This window comes from Cynara cardunculus (assembly GCF_001531365.2).
Source record: "Cynara cardunculus var. scolymus isolate 2C chromosome LG 1, CcrdV1, whole genome shotgun sequence".
Classification (NCBI taxonomy): Eukaryota; Viridiplantae; Streptophyta; class Magnoliopsida; order Asterales; family Asteraceae; genus Cynara; species Cynara cardunculus.
This window is the reverse complement of record NC_037528.1, coordinates 16948599-16972097: the sequence shown is the minus strand read 5'-3', so window position 1 is coordinate 16972097 and position 23499 is coordinate 16948599. Positions and strand designations below refer to the sequence as shown.

Here is a 23499-nt window from a genome sequence, read left to right as displayed (position 1 = left end):
TCTTAAGAAAACTTATGGAGACTTTATAAAATACACAATTTAGAAGTAAAAATGGTTAAATTTTGCTGAGATTTTTGTTCCCTGATATTTGACTTTAAGCACTAAAGGCAAACACATGCCTAAAAGCCAATGGTGGCACCACAGTCCTCTCCCAACATCAAGAAAAGAGAACGAACACAGCACCAGCCTCCTTGGTAAGCAATACAATGTCACCCCCATCCATTTCTCATCTTCATGAACCTCCTATTTTCTCAGACACACACACATGACATGGCATCTATTGTGTTTTCATTTTCATTTATTTTAGGTTAAGTAGCCTGTCATGCATAACGGGTTAGGCATGATACTTCTGCTCCACTTCATCCGTAGACCCAACTGAACTGAAATCAAAACTCAAGCTCCTGTGTCCAATTCCCCTCTATAAATATCTTTGTTCTTACAAGATTATTTTTTGCTTCTTTTTAAATTATTTCTTCTACTTCCCACCTTTTTTACTGGAGCAGCAAATTAAGGGGGGGAAATCCCACCATATAAAACCTCCATTAATTATCAAAATAGGCACGACCTTTTTCCATTTTTTCCAATTTTCCAGTTTTAGTTTTAAAATTCTCTTCCCATCCGGTGAACTGCTCAATTTGTCCATTCTAATGTTTTCTCGAGTATCTGCACATTTTGTCCACAGGTTATCTTTATTTGATTGGGAAGACATTCAATCATCATTTGCTTGCACGATGATTGTGTGGCGACCTTTGAACTTTCACTCTTTTTTCCTAACATTATTTGTCTACGAGCCACCCTTATTTGGTTGGATTCATTGGGATGGCATTCCTATATTATTTACGTGTATTGTGATTGTATGGGTGGAAGTGTTTGAACTTTCAACAAATTTTATCTTGTTTCTCACCAAGACTCGATAAGCTGGAAATAGTAACAACAAACTATTAGTCGGATTGGAATTTTGCTGGAAGTGGGGAGAAATAGCAACACAAACAAGAGGATTAAGCATGTATATTACAGCTTGTACCAGCCTTTTTAAAGCAGTAATGGTTTTCCAAAGGAGATAGGACAAATTGATTGCAGTGCTGGACCAGTGGTGGCATTGGACCGATTGGAGGAGGTGGAGCAACACAGAAGTAGTGGTTGGTGGCTTGGTGCTTTGAGTTTTTGGAGAAGGATATATGAAACCATAAATGGCATATGGAAAAAGTTAATTATTATATCCTCACCCCTCCACTTGTGAAAGCAACATACTGAACTGTTATTCAGCCTACAGCATCTTCTTGTTAATTCAAAATACAAGGAGCTGCCACATCAAAAATTCAGCTACACGTATCCCTCCCTGACATGCCAGCAATGAAACATTGGATATTCCGGATTCTCCATTCCTACGGTAAGAGCCTAAAAGTAAAGTTGTTCAATTGATGTAATATTTCCTTTGTTGGGAATCTTAGTTGATGGCGGTCAAACTGGTCAATTGTCAATGAGATCAAAACCAAATGTACAGCATCAAACAACCTTATATCTCGTCCAAAACATTTCAAGAGAGAGCAGATAAATTCTGATCATTCACTGTAAATGCTATCAGATTTGAGTAATTATTAATGGACTTTTTAGTTTATTTTACTAATAATCGAAGGAAGCTAATTACAAATCAAGTAAGGTCCCCCATAGTAACACAAACGAGATATTTTAAAGAAAGGTAGTTCAGTATTTCCACTCTTATCGAAGTTTCAAGTTAAAGTACTAAGATGCTTGAGTCAGTCCTTGCCTTAATACTCGTAACCTGGTATATCGCTAAAACAACAAATAGAAATTAAATGTAGCGATCTGAAGCATACCTGAGGAATACTGCGCTTAAAGGTGCTAAATTTTCCAACGAAAGCATCCAATATGCGCCCCTACACATGAAATAATAATTAGCCATCACTATTTTTAAATAAAAAAACAACTACCTTGAAATTGCCAATTGTGGGAAATTGCAACTCCAGAAAGAAAAAAAAAAGATGAAGTAAAGAAGCCATACAAAATCTTACCAATAAAATCCTTGCTTCATCCATGGATGGCAGATCAACGCCTTTCTCAAAAATTGGCTCCACCTAATGACATGTTAATGAAGTAAACTTATGATTAATAACCAACGGAAATCAAACAAGATCTCTGGCACCTAAAATGAGTGCACAACAAAGTAAGGGGATGAAACATCGTTGACACGTTAAACTGAGAGTGGTACCAGATTCAACATTAACCGTGCACATGTGGTGTGGATGCTGAGAGATAACGAAGCGTCGTGCATATTACTCGAGAACAGGTAGATAATCCGTGACAACTGCAACAAAATGGTAAAACATGTCAGTTGAAAATATAATCTAGGAAGACAGCATCTAATAGCCCATCTGATCATAAATGAATCTATATTGATTGGTACGATTATGTTTGATGAAAACATGAAGCAACAAATAAAATTAGAATGAGAATGAGAATAAGAATAAGAATAAGAAATAGAACTTGTTACACAATAAACAAATGAAAAGAAAACAGTCTCTTGGAAAGAAGTACATATATGTCAAAGATGCAAAATGTGTTTCAATCAACGGTTAATATAAGTTCTGCCATATATCAGAGTTTATCAATAGTAATACATCACCAGAGAATCATGTATACGTTGCTAAATTTAGATTCCCATGGGATAACATAAGGTGCAGTATATTTGAGACATTTTATAACTATTTGTGATAGACATGAAGCCATCCCACCCACAGAAGGGGTCACACCTCTGATCGATCATTTAGACACCTTTGAGGGGGAATGAAGCACCAAAATGCTAGTAGTAATTCCATGATTATTATTTGTATCTCCAGGTTTCCTTCCTCTTTTAAAGGTTCCGAAAGCATAGCTACTTAGAGAAAAAAAATAGAACCCATCCTCATGATTAAGCAAGGTGAATTATATAGCTAACTTACCAACTATTAGGGTTAGGGTGCTCATAGCATGAAGTACATATTTTTCACCACTTTACCATCACTGACCGTTGACTAGTTGTGGCCCTCTAACATAGTTGGAATTGAACATCAAAGTTCATCAAAAATTACAGGCATTTGCTGGTAAGAATATAGAACCTCCCTTTTCTCAGAATCTTCCCTCACCCATTATGGGAGTCTAAAATGTTGTTTACTTATCCTCCACAAGGCCAAACTCCATCCAAGTTGCTACAAATACGGTAAATAGATCCATCTAGTTCATTAAGGGTGAGTTTGGTAGCCAAACAGGACAGATGTTCAGCGTTTGGTAAGACGGGACGGGACGGGACAGGACTAATAAAATGGCCAATTTACCCTAATGAATTGTTAATATATTTTCTATATTTTGACTAATTTATGTAATTTATTGAACTATAATAAAATAGATATTTTTATAACAAAATATATCTTTAAAAGTTTTCTTCAAGACGATTAAAAGACACCAAAATATTGAAGTTTATGTAATTTCCAATTTTTTTTTATACCTTTTTATATTATCTTTTATTATTAATATTTAATAAAGTAACCAAAACATAGAAAACGTATAAAAATAATATTTTAAGGACAGTAAAGTGAAAGATAAAACAGGATAAAATACAATAGATAAAATGTAAAGTGGAGGCGTATTTGATGTTTTAAAAGAGAATTAGGTTTTATTTTGAGGATATATTTGGTAAAATACAGGCTTGTTCCACCTTGTTCCATGCCTGTTCCACTTTGTTTCACTCTGTTCCACATAAAAGTCATGCCAAAGGTGAAATAGTGATCCTTGTTCTGTTCTGTGCACTGTACCAAACGCACCCTAAAAATGTTCTTTCCATTGCTGTGATTAATATTTAAGGTCTGAGTTTGCTGATATAGTAAAAGTTAATCTATGACATTTGCATGAGAACGCTTACCATAGCCAAAATCATTTGCTAATCCTAGTAAAAAAAATAATTAAGTATGGCATGAAATTTTCAGAAAGCTCCAAACCTGTGACAATGAGAGATCTCCCCGAACATGATGAACAATTTCTGCCAAGAGACTATATGCCAATGGCCTCAGTGTTTCAAAACAAGCCCGGCCAATTCCAACGAGAACCCTAAAATAGTTCACAAAATTCTCAAATGATGCTTCAGACGTTATATTGAATGCAAAACACTATCAAAATAAAATCAGAAGTAACTGCCTTATTTAAAACAGCATATCCTTTTACATCTGTCCTGATCATGGACAGAGCCAGGATTCCGGATGTATGGTTTCACCTTTTATGGGAACTTTTCATATTAAAATTACACCCTCCATCTCAATATATCATGAAAGTTGCAATACTTCCTTTCTGGGTGTCCTAAAAAATTGCAACATTCTTTTCATGAAAATGTTCCATCTTAAATGACCTATTTATCCATTATCATCATTACGATGCGTTCGTGGTATTGATTTTGGTATTTTGATTAGTTATGAAAGTCAAATTTTACTACAACTATGTGTCAAGTAAAAAATTGCAATCTTATCGAGACAGATGGAGTACATAGTTGCTCATTAGCATTACTATGTGTCAAGAAATTATTTCTCCTATCATTAAAGATCTCAACCTTTGATAAACAGAGAGACTAGAATAGATGCTCCAGATAGCTCACTTCAATCTTAAGAATCATGATTAATAACTCAATTTATCTGTCTAGGTCAGTTCTAATCCAGTAGCTTCATTAGGTGCGGAACTATATCCAAAGAATGGAGCAAGAATGCAAGTTATCAAGAGAAAAATACAAGTTATCAAGTCCATCAATATTTTTCTATAAGCGACAGGCAGAATGCAATTCAATATGAACAATGTCAATGTTGAATATCAATGGCAAAGATAAATTAGCTAAAGAAGTTATCAAGCTAACCATGTGAATATTAATAATAATGTTACCTCTCTTCCAAGAGTGTATCAATCAGAGGAAATAAGCCCCTCTTAAAATCCGTGCCAAGGACATGTTTTAATGCTATCAACAATTCCTGCAAATATCAAGCAAATTATATATACAAGTTCACATACATGGGCGGAAAAATTACCAAGGATATACAGATATAGGGTCATACTATCACCTTTCTAATCGAAACGGAGTCTGAACAAGTAACAAGCAGGTTCACAATGCTTTTACATATGCTTTCTTCATGTGGCCTAATATAATCGGCAAAGCTCTTCAAAAGGTAAGTCAGAAAAGAGACAGTCTGCAACAACAGGACAAGAATCCAGATAAGTATTTAAGATATTATGAGAGCTCATTGGTTCAGGATTTTAGCTTCGTTAGTAAATTTAATCATCTAGGCTATATGCCTGTATCCCATGCATTCATGATTGTTTGTATTTCTGAATATCCAATTCCAATATACCAAAACAAGCTTATGGAAGTACAGCTGTGTATACCCATAGCACCACTAGCACCAAAAAGATGTGGCACATCGAGTATCCTCAGTATTTCCACAAAACACTTACTAGCATATGAGAGGAATGCTTTAAAGATGATTTAGAAAAATGATCCCAAAAAATTACCTTAACTTGAGCCCCTTTTAGCTCAGTGAAATGGGTCTTCAAATGTGGTGGAACCTTATCAGGGCCTGGGACTGAGATAGCCGCAACCATCAATGGCAACAACTGAGGAATATTAGTCTGGACAAGCCGGTTATACAACTGAAAAAGAAACATAACTACCAAGGGACTCTCCGTGACAATCTTGAACGACCTAGTACTTGGATTGAGTTGCCCAGCCCCAGTGCTCGTCGTTGCAGAAGACCCAACTTGATCTGAAATCTCCATGGGCTTAACATCTTCACTGCCAAGGGAAGGTAATGCGGACATTGATGATGGCGGTGGCATTGCTGGAGCCACAAGTGCCCCACTTTCAAAAAAATGGCTAACTGTGAGTCTGAAATTCTGGTAAATTTTACACACAAAGTCAAGGAAAGGCTGCACTTCAGTTTCTTGGGTTGGTCTGAAGTTCCTCAAAAGATCAAATATGATGCGAATGCAAATCAAGCCATTCTCCTCGTTGTCAGTGGTAAGGACATGCATAGCAACTTTTAATAGCTCTTGAACAAAAGGCCTTAGCACTTCACTGTGAGGAAGGCGATTGAGGATCTCAATAATAATGTTTCGCAGCTTATGCTCAGGGTTGTCGGTAAACTGTGGCTTTGTTATATGATAGAGAATCCCAGAAAATGGGCGGAAGTAACACTTCAGGAAATTCAAGTACTCCCCTGTGTGTGTTATCTCTAAACTATCCCGTACCTCCATCGCCATTTGAAGCCTATTTTGAATAGCTGTACCAACAAGAAAAGCAATAATCATTGACCAGACAACACAAAGCTTCAAATTTCAGCCCACCAACAGCCACACTCCAACTTAAGAAAATAAATTTCTTTTTAATCCTTACGAGAGCAGATATACATATATACACACACATGTGTGTGAACATTTGGTCAGTGAAATGAAAAAATTAGTTAATCATGCAATACATTCCTTCTCACCACCGCCGTAAATGGTTCACTGTCTTTCAGTATCCTATTTTATTGCATATAAGCCTACAAGGAGGACCTATGGGAGGAATAAATAATTTAAACTTTGTAACAAGTTCTACAAATAAAAGCTGGTGATAATAAACCATAACGCAGTCCACATTACTTTTAAATTAAAAGGTACTATACACTAGAGCAAAATTCACAAGTGTGGCTCACTGGGGATGAAGGAATAAGTATAAATTTGTAGAGTTTCTATTTGATAACAAATAAAGTTCTCAAAACCACCAATAGAATTTATTGCTTATTGTCCTAAAGAGCAAATCTACCTCTTAGTAAGACTAGGGCTAGGAAAAGTCAGTTTAGTCAAGCTTCTTACTGCTAAGATATTAAACCTCAAAAATCATCAATAAAACCTGACATCTCAAAATTTTCATTTTGGGGGGAAACCCTGCTTCATTTGATCACGGAAAAACACCACACACATACACAACTAATGTTTCAAAATAAAGGGTTCACAAAGAGTTCAAGAATTTCAACAACTATAATATGAGTTCATGTGTGTGTAGAGAGAGAGAGAGAGAGAATGAATACGGAGGTCAGGTTCCATAAGATGGCGAGAATGCTGCTCGAAATTCTGTATAGGACTCATGATTGGATAAAACCCTAGCTTCGCTCTGATCAAATTTTCAAGCAAACGCCAAGCAACCTTTCTACTTCAACTTGCTGATTTCTAGGGCTAAAATCCTGCGAACTTTTGCTTCTCTACTTGCTAGTAAGATAGAACTGTACAAAATTAGGTATGCGGGATGAATTTCAACAATTAGAAGCTTGATTCTACTGATCTGAAGAGGTGGAGGTCTGAAACTTAAGCTTGATTTACGTGATCGTTTAAGCAGGTCTCGCCTCCTCGCACGCACTTCATTGCACTCGCCAAATGTATATAGAACGAACCAAGTTTCGGTTTCGACGGGGTTGTAATTATAATGAAGAATAAACTACATTTTTCGTCCCTGTGATGTATTCAAAATTGTCATTTTCGTCCTCGTGGTTTTTATATTACGATTTTAGTCCCTATAGTTTGTAATTTCTTTCTATTTTTATCTCTAGGATAAACCGATTATTTAATTTTCTACTAAAGACTACTCTTAACTAATAATATTATATGTATATATATAATAACCAACAAAATAGATCAAAATGAGGGAGGTCGATGGCATTGGCAATGGGGCGACGGGTCATAGGCAGTGATAGATAACGGAAAACGATGGGGCGCAAGCGGTGGCAGAGGGAAGCAACGTGGTTGGGTGTGAGGAGTTTGAATGGTATAGGCCTATAGGGTTTGAGATGGTAAAATTGATTTAGGTTTTTTACTTTAAAATATTCCTAACTGGTTGTTAAAAAAATAAAGAAAATGTTATGTGCCCAAATTCTAAAAGTTTCATGATTTATTTTATTTTTTTTAAAGTTCAGTTACTTGATCATTCAAAATAAAAGTTCAATGGTTTATTTATTCGAAATAATCATTCAAAATGAGAAAATTCTTTGGATTTTTTCTTGATGTTTCCCTTAAATAAGATATAAAAAGATCAAAATATATTGACTTGGCGGTTGAAAACGAACGGAGGTTGTCCCGATAACGAAAACAAAAGAAAATTGCAAACGATGAGGACGGAAAATCGTAATTTCAAAACCACAAAGACAGAAAATGTGGTTTACTCTTATAATCCAATTTCTAGAGAATTTTGAATGAAAAAGTTCATTTTATTTTCAAGACTTTTGTAAATATTGGTTCTTGAGCATTTTCTTCATTTTGGCATTTTTCATCGAGCCACGAACAAACTGCCTTATACCCGAACCCCGACACCAGTCATGAGCATGATACAAGGTCCAATTAGGTTTGATCGTTCCAAAACAATCTTATCATTTCAGTGTAAGCCTCGATTATAACCAAACTGGTTGTGGCCCAAATAAGATGAAAGATCATTTATGCCCGGTTATGATTCAAAATAATGATTGATCTCATTGGTCATTTTATGATAAAACTCAGTTTTTAACGCCCATCATGACTCTTGTTTTTTTTCTTGTTCGTGTATGTATCAAATAACTATTTTGTTCTTTATGATAGCTATATATGATTACTTTTTGCTAGTAAAGGGGAAAACTAACAAGTCTAATTTAAGGGGTGTTTGGGATTGCTTATTTAAATGGATTATTAACTTATTTCGATGTAGTATTAGTAATAAGAAGTTTTTAGTGTTTGGATATAAATAAAATGTTTATACTAGTTTGGCACCGGTAATAAGCTATGTTCGATAAGTTACTTCCTTCTAACTTATTTGAAACAACTTATCAACTTTTAAAACCAAATTACCTTTTTACCCATAAATATAACTTAAATTAGATTTCTTATCGTTTTGTTGAATCGTCAAATTCAATCACCAAAATATCAAAATCCTCTGTACTAGGGTTTACGTCAATCCAATTTCACACATGAACACACTCTAAATGCATGTATCTCAAGTCTATGGTGGCGTTTGTTTTTTAAGAGGTGCTGAAGTCTGAAGTCTGAATTCACTTCTGAATTTTAAGAGGTGTTGCTGAAGTCTGAAATCTGAATCAGTCAGACTGTTTGTTTTTACGTCTGAAATCTGAATCAGTAAGACTGTTTGTTTTTGTAAACTGAGACAAGTGACGTAAGGAGGCGATAGAAATAAGAGGTTTTAAGTGCTAGGGTTACCACTTAAAAATTTAGAGGAAAATAAACGAATTCAACTCTTAATTTGAAAAAAAAAAAACAAACGATATGAAAGTTCTTATGTCTGACCGATTAAGACATAAGAAGAGATTAAGTGAAAATTAAAAAACAAACAACCCCTATGTGAAGGTATACTCTACTTGCATGATTATTAAGGGAGGAAGGCAATGGCGGAGGTGTCGATGGTGCCGCATCATCGTTGTCTTCAACATTATCAAGTTGTTGTGGACGACAAAGATTTGAGGTGGAGCTCAGGCCTGGAGAGACAACAATTGTGTATTGGAAGAAGCTTATCAAGGACGAAAAATAAGGCGGCCAATAATAAGAACGATAACAAAGTGCCTCATGTATCTGCTTCTCCGATTCGTCTTCCCGTTGCTGCTAATCATTCCCTTAATTATCGCATCGCTCCTGTTTCTGTAATGTTTACGTGACTTTGTAAAATTTTACGATTAAATTGTTGCTTAACACCGTTGGTATAACTTTTTGTTATTTAAGTCAATATTTTTTGGTTATAAATTATTAATCTTTAGATTTTTGTGAAAGATAACTTTAAACGACGAAAAATAAACTATTATATGACAAAGAAAAAACAAATAAGTCAATAATATAAAAAAATGTTATTTTTTTGTCATTTTACATATGTAAGCAAAAATTGTCAACACTGAAAAACAACTTATCAGTTTATTACGTCTTGGTATCGCCATAAGCTAATATCAACTATGCAAACCCTCTTATGTTATGTTTTTTACACGGTTGTGCAAAAATCTAACATGTATGGCAAACCGAGTCAACCCAGTCATAAACCACTTGATGCTCAATCAAAACGCATGCAATTGGTTGTAATTGGGCTACACTAAGGATGGTGATGTGTCTCAACCCGATGGGGAACCCGGTTTACCCAACCCGAACAAGGACTCCCCGCTAAAACGGGTTGGACTGTTCGGGTTTTAAACGAACATCCGACAAGTTCACACATATCTGTATTTGCCAATTGTCATATAATTAATTTACTTATAGAAGACTACTATAAAAAATTAACATGGTTTCGACAAGTCTTGTAAGTGTCAAAAAGAAAAAAAAAATGATATGCGGATTATATAAAATTCAACACTAAAAATCGATTCAACATCTAATTCGACAAAAAAATGATATATGAATCTTATATTGAAAAACCGGCACTTGATATCGGTATTTACAGTTGTTACGATCAGATGCTTTTTTGACATTCTAAAATTTTATACAGTTTCGTAATTTGTCCATTGTGGGGCAAGGATGTTCACGGTCTGGTATGGCAGCCTAACATTTCCGTTAACAAACTAAGATGCAAGATGCATTTGAGAATTTTTCAAACCGTACAATTTGACCAACTAAACCGATAAAAATACACAATATTCTAACTAGTCTACATAGTTTGGGCCAATTGTCTACATGGCCTGGGCCAAATATGGGCTTTAGAGTTTAGACCAGGGATTAACATAATTATTGAATTAAATATAACTCTTATGATCGTTTACCAAATGCTTACTCGGGTAAATGAACATCAAGTTATTTTATCTTACCGGATGAATATGGTAAAGATAAAAAATCTTACCCGGTAAAGGCGAGACAAGAACCAAAAGTCTTATCCGGTAAGTGAGGACGACGATTCTTACCACGGTAAGGGCGTACCAAGTAAATTTTTCATACGATGCCGTTTTGGTGGACTAAAATATTATCCGGTAAATAAATTATAGTGTTAAATTTATCGGTAAATACTTACCGGATAAGTGTTTGTTAAACGACCCCTTACTTTTTATATATTGCATATAAAATCTTTCAGTATTTATAATTTTCCCATTTTTCCCATTTTAAAAGTTTAAAGGTGTTTAGTAACTCGTTACATTTTCCATGTTATATTAAATTTATCTCATCCTTATAAAAAAACTAAATTATCATAAAAATAATCAAACTTTTAGACAAACACGTTATATAAAAAAATTATTATTTTTTATTTAATATTTGTAATAGATTTCATTTGTTTTCAAAACTGATAATCAACCTAAAAGTCTTTCGTTCTCTCGTAACTACACAAACCATAAAATAAATTTTGAGTGACAACGAATAAAATGAACCATGAATTATATAGGATCGTCGGTTCGAGTTTTCAACTTCATAATCGAGATGTATTTCGCTGCATTTCACGGATATACTTCTAACGACTTTTAAAATACATATACAACACAATCAGTCATATGCCACGAAAATAAATTAATAGTTTCATACTCCATATATCATAATAATAGTTACCTACTTCAAAATAATTCCTTACTTCGTACATCTTCCATAACAGAAGCCTAATCGTGCCAGGGTCGTCCCGTCAAGCCCTAACGTGAACAGTAGACCAAGACAAACGATGTAATGGGATGATATTAAAAACGTTGATATGCCCATCAATGCTACTAGAGAGAGAGACACACACACTTTTATGTGAACGATAAGATCAAAAGCTATCAAATTATAACAAATTAAGATCCACTCGATTTCAGCTTCTCCTCGCCAAACTTACAGGATCCATATCATCACAATCTCTTATATTGTATAAATAAAGCTCTTAAATAAAAATGTCAAATAATGAAAAACAAATTAAATCCGAATCAATGAGTTCGGTTCACTTTTACGTTGCAAAATTTGGCCCCATTTTCAAAAAAAAAAAAAAAACAAACAAACAAACCGGATTTTGATCGGTATTGCTCTTAAATTCAAAAGCGTTGGCCGAATTATGCTTAAAAAATGTATAGGTCTAATGCTGTCTTTTTTAGAAAGATGTTGCAATCTTCAATCATCGTTCATCGAGCGCTTTCTCTCATCTGCATTTTATGTATGCCTTTGTGGTCGTTAACGAGAACAATCGGCAGATCTAGTCTCTTTTAAAATCCTGAATATGCCAATAATTATACTAATTCCGAACAAACTTAAACCAAACATCCAGACGTTACATTAATCAAATAAAAGTAATACAAGCATTCCAAAAATCAAAGTATCTTTGCAATCATTAGAATTGCTACATTATAAAAAAACAATGATTATAATTAAAAAAATATATAAAATGTAAACAATTTTGACGATGATGACGTGTTTTAACTTAAAAAAACATAGTTCTTACAAAATAAAACCTTTTTAAAAAATATTTAGGCAATAATTAGGGGTGTAAATGATGAAAGTCGAGCTTGAATATCAATATAATCGACTCGAACACGATAGCTATTTATTGAGCTCGAACTCGACTCGAAAACTCGCGAGTAGTTGAAAACTAAACTCGACTGCAATTTGTTAAACTCGAACTCGTGCTTGAACTCTTTTGAAGCTCAAACTCCTATTCGAATCAATCTCGAACTTGAATCAAGCTCACGCGTCGATTTTATGAAATTTTAAGATCTTATCTTATAAATTATAAAACTTAAAAGTGGACTCTCAAATTTTAAAAAACTAAAGGGATGCACCTCAAACTTCGTCATAAAAAAGACAAAGTTACAAACTTTATTCACCCTCTCTCTTTTTATAACACATCTTCATCATTCTCTTACTATCTCTCTTTCGATCCGGAACAACTTCACCAACACTTCTATAGTCTTTTTGTCTTTTTTTTAATTACGATTTTAATAAAAAAAATTATTAATTAGTTTTTATAGTTAAAAATGCAAACACTGTTCAAATATTTAAAAACATAAGCCATTTTCATTACATTATATCATACATGATATATTATAAAACTGATCATCTTTTTTAATACAAAACCGAGTATCTCACTAGCTTTTTGAGTCGAGTATTGGGTAGCTCGACTCGAGTTCCAGTTTGAGCCGAGCCTATTCGATTCGAGTGTTGACCAAATCGATTTCAAGTAGCTCGCGAGTTGTCTCATATCATTTCCACCATTAACAACATTTATATTTTCAATCACAATAAATATTTCAATATACAATATAAAAATAAATAATAATTATAAAAGGAAATATTAGTTATGGGCCCAAATGGGCCCCTATGTAGGTGGGACATAAGAAGGTGGACTCAAATCATGCTTTCAATGAATTAAAATTAGTTATTGCCAAATACATTATGAAAAATGATTAAAATGAATAAGATGGTGCAACCACCAAACACATAAAACATCACCTTCAATTAACAGAATTCTAGTGAAGTGGAAGCCAAGATTTCTACATATAATTCTATCATATTTTTTTTCTATCTTATAAATGTTTCCCATTTCCATTAATTTCATCAAGTGTTTTAGGGTTTTGAGCGTTTTGTAGACACCAAACGAGACGGAGATCGAGATGGAGGAGGGTTTGGTGGTGAGAGGACGAGTGGAAATCGATAGTCGACAGCCGTTCAAGTCTGTAAAAGAAGCTGTTACTTTGTTTGGAGAAAAGGTTTTAGTTGGCGAGGTTTATTCCTGTCACAAGCTCAAAGAGGTTATTTCGCTCTCTAAATAAAATACGTGTTTTTGTTATATATATATATATATATATATATATATATATATCACTTTAACTGTGTTAATTAACATTTGATTAGCTATCAAACAACAAGTTTTACATGCAAAATAGAAGGTACGTTACTCTCGATAAATATACAAAAAGGTTTCATGAAACGTAAAGTTAAACGACTGAAAATACGTGTGTTTCTTATACATATTATTGAATAAAACAGTTATTTGTTATTCTATATTTATGTACGCTAATTTATCTTGCCATTACACTTTACGTTCTAAATGTTTTTTGCTCACTAGGGTTACTATACAACGACAATTTGACATTTTAAGACATGTTTCTTTTTAAGTAAGAAGAAGACGGTATTTTTTTTTAGTAAAATGGTAACTCGTTTTATTGTCTGAAATAAGACGAATGAATGAAAACAAATCGAAATTGTATTACATTTTTATAACGCAAAACATACTTTTTAATCCATTGTACATCGACGAGAATGTACGGTTTTTTCCTTGGAATTTGTTATTTATTGCTGGTTGAAGTTGGCTTATTTACCTTGATAGATGGGAAGTGTAGAAACGGGAAAGAGTCGGTGTGAAATAAAATTTGGAGCCGGGGAAGCGAAACAAACCTTAAAAAATGTGAAAAACGATGGAAACTCCATGGCTTGTTATCTCACGGCGCTTAAACAACAGCTCGAAGAGACCAAGTCGGAACTCCACCAGTTGAAGTTGGCAACAGAACCTTGTTCGTATTCAAGCCACTGTGCACTCCTTGATACAGAGCTAGAAGAGATCAAATTCATCGAAAACCCAAAACCAGCTAAAACGAATCCACCAGTAAAAGACCAATACAATCTAGATGCCGATGACGACGACTTCTTGTTCGAACTAAAACATGAAAATTCAGTCAAGTCTGATGATGACCCACTGACGAAGGTGATTGTCGAAGTACCAAAAATGCAAGAGAGAAACCCGTCCTCCTTCAAGATCAGGAAAGCTAAAAAGAAAACCCTGATTCCATTACTTGGTGGGATTTTCTCGAAAAGCAAAGGGCAATCAAGAACCTAATTATTATTCGAGACATGATCAATTTCCGACAATTTTTGTTGAAATTACAAGTGTGGTCATACGAGTCACTTACGGTTGTCATGTGTTTTGGTGTTTTTATTTCAACATGTATAACTGGTTAGTTTATAATTAAAATGAAAATAAAATGGTTAAAAAACGTATGCATCTTTTCCTATGTTGTTTGTTGTAAAATGAAAGTTAAGACATTTATTGTTGAAAAGTCGAATACAACCAAAATGTATTATACAGTTTATTTTTAGACATGGTTAGGTGAAGTCAAGAGTAATATATCAGTTTAATGCGTTTTAAATACCAAGCCAAAATGGAGTTTATGGTATTAAAAGAGTTTAAACTTATTAATATTGTATCTATACAATTATGTTAATGCAAAAATTATGGACCAAAATAAAAAGAAATGTCTGTGTTTTTTGGAAGTGTATTGGTTTACTGATATCTTTTAATTTATCTGAGCATATTTCCGCTATAAAAGTGAATTATGGATGTGATCCATGTGTTTTAATTTCTTTTACGATTAACATCTTCGTATGTTTATTATAGATTTGGTCCATACAATATTTATTTCGTCACGATTATGATTTAATATTTAAATTAGCTGCAATGCAGCAAAATGTAAAATTTAAGCGTAAACCGAGAACTAAATTTATAAATTTACGCCGTATGATTTTTTGTTTTTTGTGGAAAACCGATCAATTGTGAGATAAGGTTTTCAATTCATAATTTTTTGTTAAATGTGGGTGTCCGAGTTAGTTTGTGTGCACTTCAACTAATCTCAGAATTCTAGAGAATAACTAGGAAAATCCTTATTGACCTTGAAGGAATCGAACCGGTGGCTGGATCACCAAACATCAAGTCTTATTACTAGTAATTTGTATATACACTCTTGCACTTAAACGATTTTATTGAAAAAAAACAAACTCACAAAAAACTAAAACTACAATGACTAAAGATATAAAAAAATTAATTGTATAGAAACATTTAATTATTTTAGTGTCAAAAAATAATAAAATAATATAATTGTTTTATGTATTAATTATTTTTGAAGTAAATGCCAAAAAATAAACCAAAAAAGAAAAGAAAATAAAAAGACTAAAATATCCCTAAATTAAAGAATTTTAACATATCTAGTCTCAAAAACGAAAACAACAATAGATTGTAAACCATGGGGATGAAATCACAATCTTTCTCTAAACCATAGGGACAAAAACCGTAGTTTACTCTAGACATGGCAACAAATCGGTAACATTAACATGCTAGAACAATACAGTAACATGCCGAACCGGTCCCCGTTCCGTTGAAAACATTGAGACCCGGTTAAGGATAAATGTAACCGGTTAACAAAACCGGTCCCGAACGGGGCCCAAACCATGTCCCATATTATTTTTTTGATAAATCTTTAACAATACTTTAATGTAATTATACACTTTAATATATGTATTTGAGTCACTCAAATACACTTAAAAACACGTTTATAGCGAGAGTTGTGAACTTTTTTTACGTTTTGTAAGTTGGTATGTTACCTCGTACATCATAACACTTGTATATATGTTTAAGGGGCCAAAACAAAAAAAAAGGGTAACATTTTGCAAAACACAGTTACATAACAGCTGGAAAAAGGACTAGCTTTTTAAAAATTCCGGACCTGTCCCTCAAAACAGCCTAAACCATAACCGGTCCCGGACCGAGCCTATGCCGGCACCGGTTCTGGTCCTTCGGTGTTCCCGGGCTAGGCCCAATCCGTCATGTGTAGTTTACTCCAAAGTCTGAACTCTGAACCATAAGTTATCGGGCCGGTTCCAAGACAAACTTGGGCCAGAAAGCCATAAATATCTGAATCGCGACGGGAAGCTGTTGACCCATCTGCATTCTGAACACGGAGGAGACGACGGCGGACAGTGGAATCCGGCGAACAAATCCCTTTCCCTCCATAAAAGTTCACCCTTATTTTCGAAAATCGAAAGCGTCGTTATATATATATATGTACAAATAGAGGTGTAGAGGAGAAATATATTCGATTGCTATTTCGTAAGAAGCTTGTCCATGGCAGGTGAGAAATTCAATCGGTTGAGTTCGTAACATGTTCTTATTCTTTTTCTTATGCTGGAATGGGTTGAATGTTCGTCTTCGTATTCTGTGTAGGTGGACAAACGGATGGAGAAGACAAGGTATCATTGGAGCTCACAGAAGAAATCATTCAGAGCATGGAAGTCGGAATGGCGTTCCGTGATTATGTAAACCTCTCTCTTTACTTTGAATTTCATTTCTAAATGGAAAGGCTATGGTTTAATTTCCGAATTTCGTTTTTTTCCGCCTAAATGTCATGCTCTTCTGTATCATTAGGATTTTGCTGATGAATGAAGTTTATAGCGCTTATATTTCACAAGTAACACCATAAATGAAAGATATGTAGCTAAATGCCTGGTTAACATTTAGTTGAAGATCATACTTAATGTGGGGGTCCAAATTTTGGTTTATAATACCATTCATGACCCCCTCAAATGAAGACTACAGGGTGACCCTAGTCCATCAAGGCTTCTAGGGTTTGCAAGGGTTGGGGAAAGAAGTCTTTAAATGCGGTTTTTGGTTGGATTTTGTGAAGAGGTTGTTTCAGGTGACTTGAAAGTTGAACCCATGACAAAAAGAAAAATCTTTTATCATTGCTTTGTTTCCTGCTGAAAATGGGCTTTACTTCTGTTTAGCACACCAATCAGCGATGGATAAAGAAAGTGGATATCAAATGAGTGACTCAAATATGCAGGAGAATTGGAGGTGCTTTTTGTGAACTAAGTAAAATTATTATCTAGTAAGTCAATTTTCTTGTAGGTTATATTTCCTTGAAAATGCAGATAACATTATTAGTAGAATTTTCTATCTTAGGTAAACAAAGCCTTAACTCATAATTTAAAGGCTTAGTCCATGATACTCATCGGCATTTACGCATTCGCTTATGGTGTTTTACCACCTCAAAACTTGATATTTTCAAGATCTCCCACGCAACCAAACATATCTTTTGGTGTCATCATGTATCAGCAACTGTGTTTAACAGCTAACTTCAACATTGTAACTTCATCTCTTATTGTAAACCAGAAACAGTCTGACCCATAACTACACCACTTACTAAGAGTKKWTTCATTCTAATGGTAATYKGATKYWGGGAAAACGTAACTAACCCGAATGCTTTTGAGGTTCTTAATGCTATTTCATTTTCCTGATCGTGATTTGTATATGTATCTTCTTTTTCCCTGGCAATTTCTGGAGATATAAGTTGATTAATGATCATCAGCTGCACTTCAATTTTGTGTGCATGGTTACTACACACCAATTATTAGGGTATTGATTCTAATGGTAATTCTGCAAGTAGGGATTAGGGAAGGCCTAACTACTATGAATTCATTTGGTTTAATGGTGAATATCGTGATAATACTTTGGTTGTTTTCAGTTCTGGATTATGAGTGTTGATCACAATTCGGCACATGTAGCCAGTAGCTATGCTCATTTATGTTTCCAACTAGAATTTGTTTCTAGCGTTGAAGGGTCCATGTAGACTCTCATCATATGCTGTGTTCATCTCTTATTAGTGCATTACATGGTGCTGTTAACATCTCCAATGAATGCATTTTCAACCACATGATAGGTTTATATGCATGGTTTTCCATATTCTATTATCATTGCCATATTGAGAGTCAAGTGGAAATCGGTTATTGCTTTTGAGATGCTTAATGTCATTTTTGTTTTGCTGATCATGGTCAGTGTATGTACCTTTTGCTTTCCTTGGCAGTTTCTGGAGATATTTCTTGGTTTATAGTCATAAAGTTGCACTACAATTTTGTCTATCAAGTTAATCAAAACATTGAAACAAAATTTTCTTTTATTGCAGAATGGTAGGATAAGTTCAATGGATTTTCACAGAACGTCAAATTATTTGGTGACCGCTAGTGATGACGAATCCATTCGGCTCTATGATGTGGCTAATGCAACGTATGTCTCGTGTTTGACATCTATAATTTTCTGGAAAATGGAACAAGCTTCTAGCAAGGCAGTAAATGAATATTATATTTACTTCTGGCTTTCCTTTTAGGATATTAATTATTCGGTGTTGTGTTAATGCAGTTTTGAATTATTTTTTAGGTTGGAAAAAACGAAAATTTCAATGTGGTACTTCATGGAGTGGTCTAATCACATGATTTGTCACAGAGAAGAAGCAAAAAAGAATGCATTTTTATTTTATTTTTCTTGAGATTTAGGGGGTGGGGGTGGTAAGATGTTTGTTGCAAAGTAAACAATCATGGGAAAGGAAGTGTGTTCTGGAATATTTGGTGCAAGTAAGTATTTTTTGTGAATGATCCCAAGGTTGGAGATAAAAACTCATGGTCTAGAGCGAAATGGATTACTGAACAGATTTGTGTTGTTTTGTTATGTTAATCACTTAAGTAGACATATAGAATTATAACAATGCTGACCTGCTCTAGATGCGTAGTGTTAACTTTTTGACATATACTAATATAATAAAGCGAAAAGGAACACAGTGGATCGCTTCGTCAATTATTGCTGCTGTTGTACCATAGACTTAACGACCTCATATGTATTAAATATACTTGGTCTCAGTGTGCAGTCATTACAGTTTACTGGTTTTTCTTTTATTTTATTGCACCGAGTAATTTCTTACTTGCAGATGCTTGAAGACGATTAATAGCAAAAAGTATGGGGTTGACTTGGTTTCCTTCACTTCACACCCCACAACTGTTATATACTCCTCTAAGAATGGATGGGACGGTTGGTATATCATAATGGTTTTTGCAGGCCTGCAATCTATTAGCGTTTATACTCATTTGGCTTTTGGTCATGCAGAATCTCTCCGGCTTCTCTCGTTGCATGACAATAAGTACTTGCGCTACTTTAAAGGTCATCATGATAGGCAGGGTTTCACATCATAAGCCATTTTACTTGCATGTAATTTTAGTACCAGATTGTACTGCTCAACATTTTGTAAAATTGATTCTTTCAGGGTTGTCTCCCTTAGTTTATGTGCTCGGTCAGAATACTTTATCTCTGGTTCTCTTGATAGAACTGTTCTGCTCTGGGATCAAAGAGCTGATAAATGTCAGGTTATATTCTAGTCCACTTGATGCGGTTTCTGATGTGTGTATACACATACATGCATATATATATGTATGTATATATGTGTGTGTATATAATATATATATATATATATATATGTATGTATATGGTCAGGTTCAGGAGTAAACTGCAAAAAAATGAAAAACCGAGGAATACCTTGGTGACCGTTCATCTGCACGGCATGCATATGTGCATACAAGTAATTGAAGTTGTTTCTTGTTTTTATGCACGTGTGCATGTTATGCACATAGACAAATTGCTTACAAATTACTTATATGCACATGTGCATACCATTCATATGAATTGTCGGAAAGATATGTGGCCATGAAAGGCGAAGGAAGGCTGGAAGCCAACAGGCGTCTAATATTACCTGGGTGTTCCTCAATTTTTCATTTTTTTGGGGGGTTTTTCCCCTGAACCTCCCTCTATATGTATGTAGGCAGTCAAGTATGCATGTTCCCATGAAGCTATCGCTGCTGATTAAATTTCTGGATTTAGGGCCTTTTACGTGTACAAGGAAGACCAGCTACAGCTTATGACGATCAAGGGCTTGTCTTTGCAGTTGCTTTTGGAGGGTCCATAAGGATGTTTGATTCTCGCAATTATGAAAAGGTTATTAGTTTAAACCCATCAAATACTGGAGGTCAACGATTGCAAGTTGTATTTCATTTATGAAATTTAAAGTTTAATCAAATATTAATTTTCCGAAGTTTGATTTCTTGAAGGGTCCTTTTGAAATATTCTCTGTTGGTGGAGATCTGTCTGATGCGAATGTTGTCAAATTTAGTAATGATGGTAGACTTATGCTTTTGACAACTAGGGATGGCCGTATTCATGTACTTGATTCATTCCGTGGCACACTTGTGAGTATTTTCTCTGCATGAAATCGTTAAGGATGACTTCACTTGATACATAGAATTATTCATATCTTTCTAAGGAGCTTTTATACTTTTGTGCAGTTATGCACATATAATGTAAAGCCAGTCCTAACTGATTCCACTTTGGAGGCCTCTTTTAGTCCTGAGGGAATGTTCGTTATATCAGGTAATACCAAAGCTCTACAGTCTCTTTCTGGACAAGATTTCTTTTTATCTCGAACACTGTTCGTAAGCCAGGGGTCTTCATGGAACATCCACCCTACTTCTAATGCTAGAGGCCAGCTCTGTGTACATCTGGTGGCGGACCCAGGAATTTCTTTGAGCAGGTGCACCTTAAGGTGGATCAAAGGTCTGGAAAATTGCGGTTTGACCTGGGAAGAAAGTGGGTTTGACCTACGGAAGAGTCAATTGTGTCGATTTGAGGAATAAGATACATTTTTTCAAATGGAATCGATCTTGATCCTTAAATTAAATATATATTGGCTTGAAAATGAGATAAAAAGCAACAAATTTTCAGATGAGTTGACTTGGGGAAGGAAAATAAATGATGAAAAAAATAATAAAATCAAAATGGGAGAAAAGTTAACAAAAAGTTGCTTTGGCATAGTGGTAGGTAAATTATAATTGTATTTGAGGTTGTAGTTCAATCCTTCTAACTATATCTTTGATGTTAATATTTTCAGAAATAGCATTGTAGGGCCTAAGTAAATGCTCTGGGCCAGCCCTGAAGCCAAAAATTGAAAGATAAAAAAGTAAACTTTCACCTAAAAGATTCGAACCCATGACCTCTTGTATATAAAGTGGTAATCCAACCGTTCCACCCGTGTTTAATTTCTATCATAGATTTGGTCTCAAAGTATTTAAGGGCACCTATCAAACGGCTAGCTTTTTTTCTCTTGCAATAATCTAGTGAGTGGGTGCACGGGATCCCGCTCAGCTCCTAATAGGTCCACCCTGTGTGCATCCTACCCTCCAAACCCACACTCGGGTGGGATATGATGGGATGGTTTGGTTTTATATTATCAGACAGTTGTCTATATATATTGCTAGTTTGTACTAGCTATTCTACATCATAAATTAATAGAGTCAAGACATGATAGGAACAAAGAAGTGTCATAATTTTTCAAGCTCATGAGCACTAATCAGCTGTCACTTGCAGGTTCAGGTGATGGTAGTGTCTATGCTTGGAGCATTCGAAGTGGCAAAGAGGTACGATTTACCAATTCTTTGAAACTTCACTTCCCCTCCCCACACCCCAGAAAATAAAAAAAAAATGGCGATGAGAAAGGAAAAGTATCTTTCAGACTTCATCTGCTGCTCTCTAGAACTATATGTAATCAACACTCTGTTTAAATGGTTTTATGGCTGTCATCTGTAACTTGACGCAAAACCATCTCCTATAATCTTATAAGATTGAGAATTAATAGAACAAGATAGATGGTTCTTGCATTTTAGGCCTTTATCATCATTATTAAACTGAGTAAAAAAGATTAGCTTTTAGAAAACCATTTTAGCTTGTAGAGTAGAAACCCAAACTCTACCTGGAAAAAATTTGGGTAAAATATTTCAAATTTCCAAATATAGTGTTATTTTTGGGGGAATATTTGCAAGTAGAATGGTTATTTAAAATCTAAAAAACCAAGCATGTTGGTTACAATTGTTTTTCGCTCTTGTTAACATGGTGTATTTTCACGCTTCTATGTGCTTAAATTTCAGAGAAAATGGTTGTTCTAACTTCATATTTTAGAATCAAACAGCAACTAATGAATACCCATTTGTTTCATTCACTACCAAATTGATTTGTGGTCTGCAATTGTTTTTGTTTCATTCACTACCAAATTGACTTATGAGTTGGGCATGACACTTGAATTTTTTCGGGCTTTTCAGGTGGCTAGTTGGTTGAGCACTGAAAACGAACCCCCTGTCATAAGATGGGCACCTGGCAGTCTAATGTTTGTTACTGGTTCGTCTGAATTGTCTTTTTGGATCCCAGACTTGTCGAAACTGGCAGCATATGTTGGAAGGAAGTAGCAAAACGATGAAATGAAGTGATCCCAGATCATGTGGATGGCGTTTCTCAAAGGATGTTTTGTGCCCTACCTGTTTTGGGTAAGTGGAGACATTCTACTCAATCGTCTTCAGAAGGAGGCGACGCTTATTGCAGGTACGATAATCGTATAGCTTGAAAATTCTGGCTTTATATATTTATGTTGTACAAAACCGTGACTTAAAATCTTGAATGAATCTAGTAATGACCTTGCATTTAGCTTTTAGGTAATGTGAATATGTGATCCATTTAATCATGGACTCGCTGCTATTCCACGCATTCTGTTTTTATGAACGATTACCTTGGGTATATTGGCTGTTTGCGATTATATCGTTATGATTGACTACGTTTTAGTTGGGACACGGGCCTTCTAACGTGTGTCTAGGTTACATGATCAAACCTTTTTAGGGGTCTGTTTGTTAGCAGCTTAATAGGCTTAGGGGATGTTTACTTACGACTTAATGGGCTTAATTGGGCTTCCAGCTTATTCGCACAGTCAAAATAGGGCGTTTACTTGGAGCTTATATGCACAGTCCATTACTTATTTGCACAGATGGATATGGGTGGTTGTCCACATTTAGCCAAAAAAAAGACACACTTGCCCCTGAGTTTTCATGAACACGCCTCTTCAATACACGCCT

The 23499-nt window shown here is 34.8% G+C and overlaps 3 protein-coding genes across 4 annotated transcripts in view; 2 read left to right on the top strand and 1 right to left on the bottom strand.

Moving 5' to 3' along the window:
* LOC112511320 (transcription-associated protein 1-like) overlaps positions 1-7428 on the bottom strand; it is a 28900-nt gene extending 21472 nt beyond the window's left edge. For both annotated transcript variants that reach the window (XM_025116907.1, XM_025116913.1), the window contains exons 1-8: positions 7098-7428; positions 5542-6308; positions 5094-5219; positions 4918-5003; positions 3993-4101; positions 2231-2326; positions 2034-2096; positions 1839-1898 (exon numbers count right to left, since the gene is read on the bottom strand). In XM_025116907.1, the coding sequence (XP_024972675.1) occupies positions 1839-1898; positions 2034-2096; positions 2231-2326; positions 3993-4101; positions 4918-5003; positions 5094-5219; positions 5542-6308; positions 7098-7155 (1365 nt within the window). In that variant the 5' untranslated portion in view covers positions 7156-7428. The remainder of the gene's footprint in view (positions 1-1838; positions 1899-2033; positions 2097-2230; positions 2327-3992; positions 4102-4917; positions 5004-5093; positions 5220-5541; positions 6309-7097) is intronic.
* A 6118-nt stretch (positions 7429-13546) lies between these two features.
* On the top strand, positions 13547-14954 carry LOC112529859 (WEB family protein At3g51220-like). The gene is made up of 2 exons (XM_025141286.1): positions 13547-13712; positions 14291-14954. Exons 1-2 carry the CDS (start codon positions 13575-13577, stop codon positions 14795-14797), a joined length of 645 nt encoding a protein of 214 aa, XP_024997054.1. The 5' UTR covers positions 13547-13574; the 3' UTR covers positions 14798-14954.
* Positions 14955-16668: 1714 nt separating this feature from the next.
* On the top strand, positions 16669-23079 carry LOC112525155 (protein ANTHESIS POMOTING FACTOR 1). The gene is made up of 11 exons (XM_025135143.1): positions 16669-16862; positions 16955-17046; positions 18693-18793; positions 19488-19588; positions 19664-19730; positions 19821-19920; positions 20432-20545; positions 20659-20796; positions 20893-20977; positions 21971-22020; positions 22699-23079. Exons 1-11 carry the CDS (start codon positions 16856-16858, stop codon positions 22840-22842), a joined length of 999 nt encoding a protein of 332 aa, XP_024990911.1. The 5' UTR covers positions 16669-16855; the 3' UTR covers positions 22843-23079.
* The last annotated feature ends 420 nt before the right edge of the window (positions 23080-23499 follow it).

Bases quoted from the DNA above. Each gene is read 5' to 3' on its own strand.
- LOC112525155 (XM_025135143.1), top strand. The intron at 17,047-18,692 runs GTAAACCTCTCT...CTTTTATTGCAG, and splicing joins GAATGGCGTTCCGTGATTAT to AATGGTAGGATAAGTTCAAT. The intron at 20,978-21,970 runs GTAATACCAAAG...TGTCACTTGCAG, and splicing joins GGGAATGTTCGTTATATCAG to GTTCAGGTGATGGTAGTGTC.
- LOC112529859 (XM_025141286.1), top strand. From the start codon at position 13,575: ATGGAGGAGGGTTTGGTGGTGAGAGGACGAGTGGAAATCGATAGTCGA. The intron at 13,713-14,290 runs GTTATTTCGCTC...TTACCTTGATAG, and splicing joins CCTGTCACAAGCTCAAAGAG to ATGGGAAGTGTAGAAACGGG.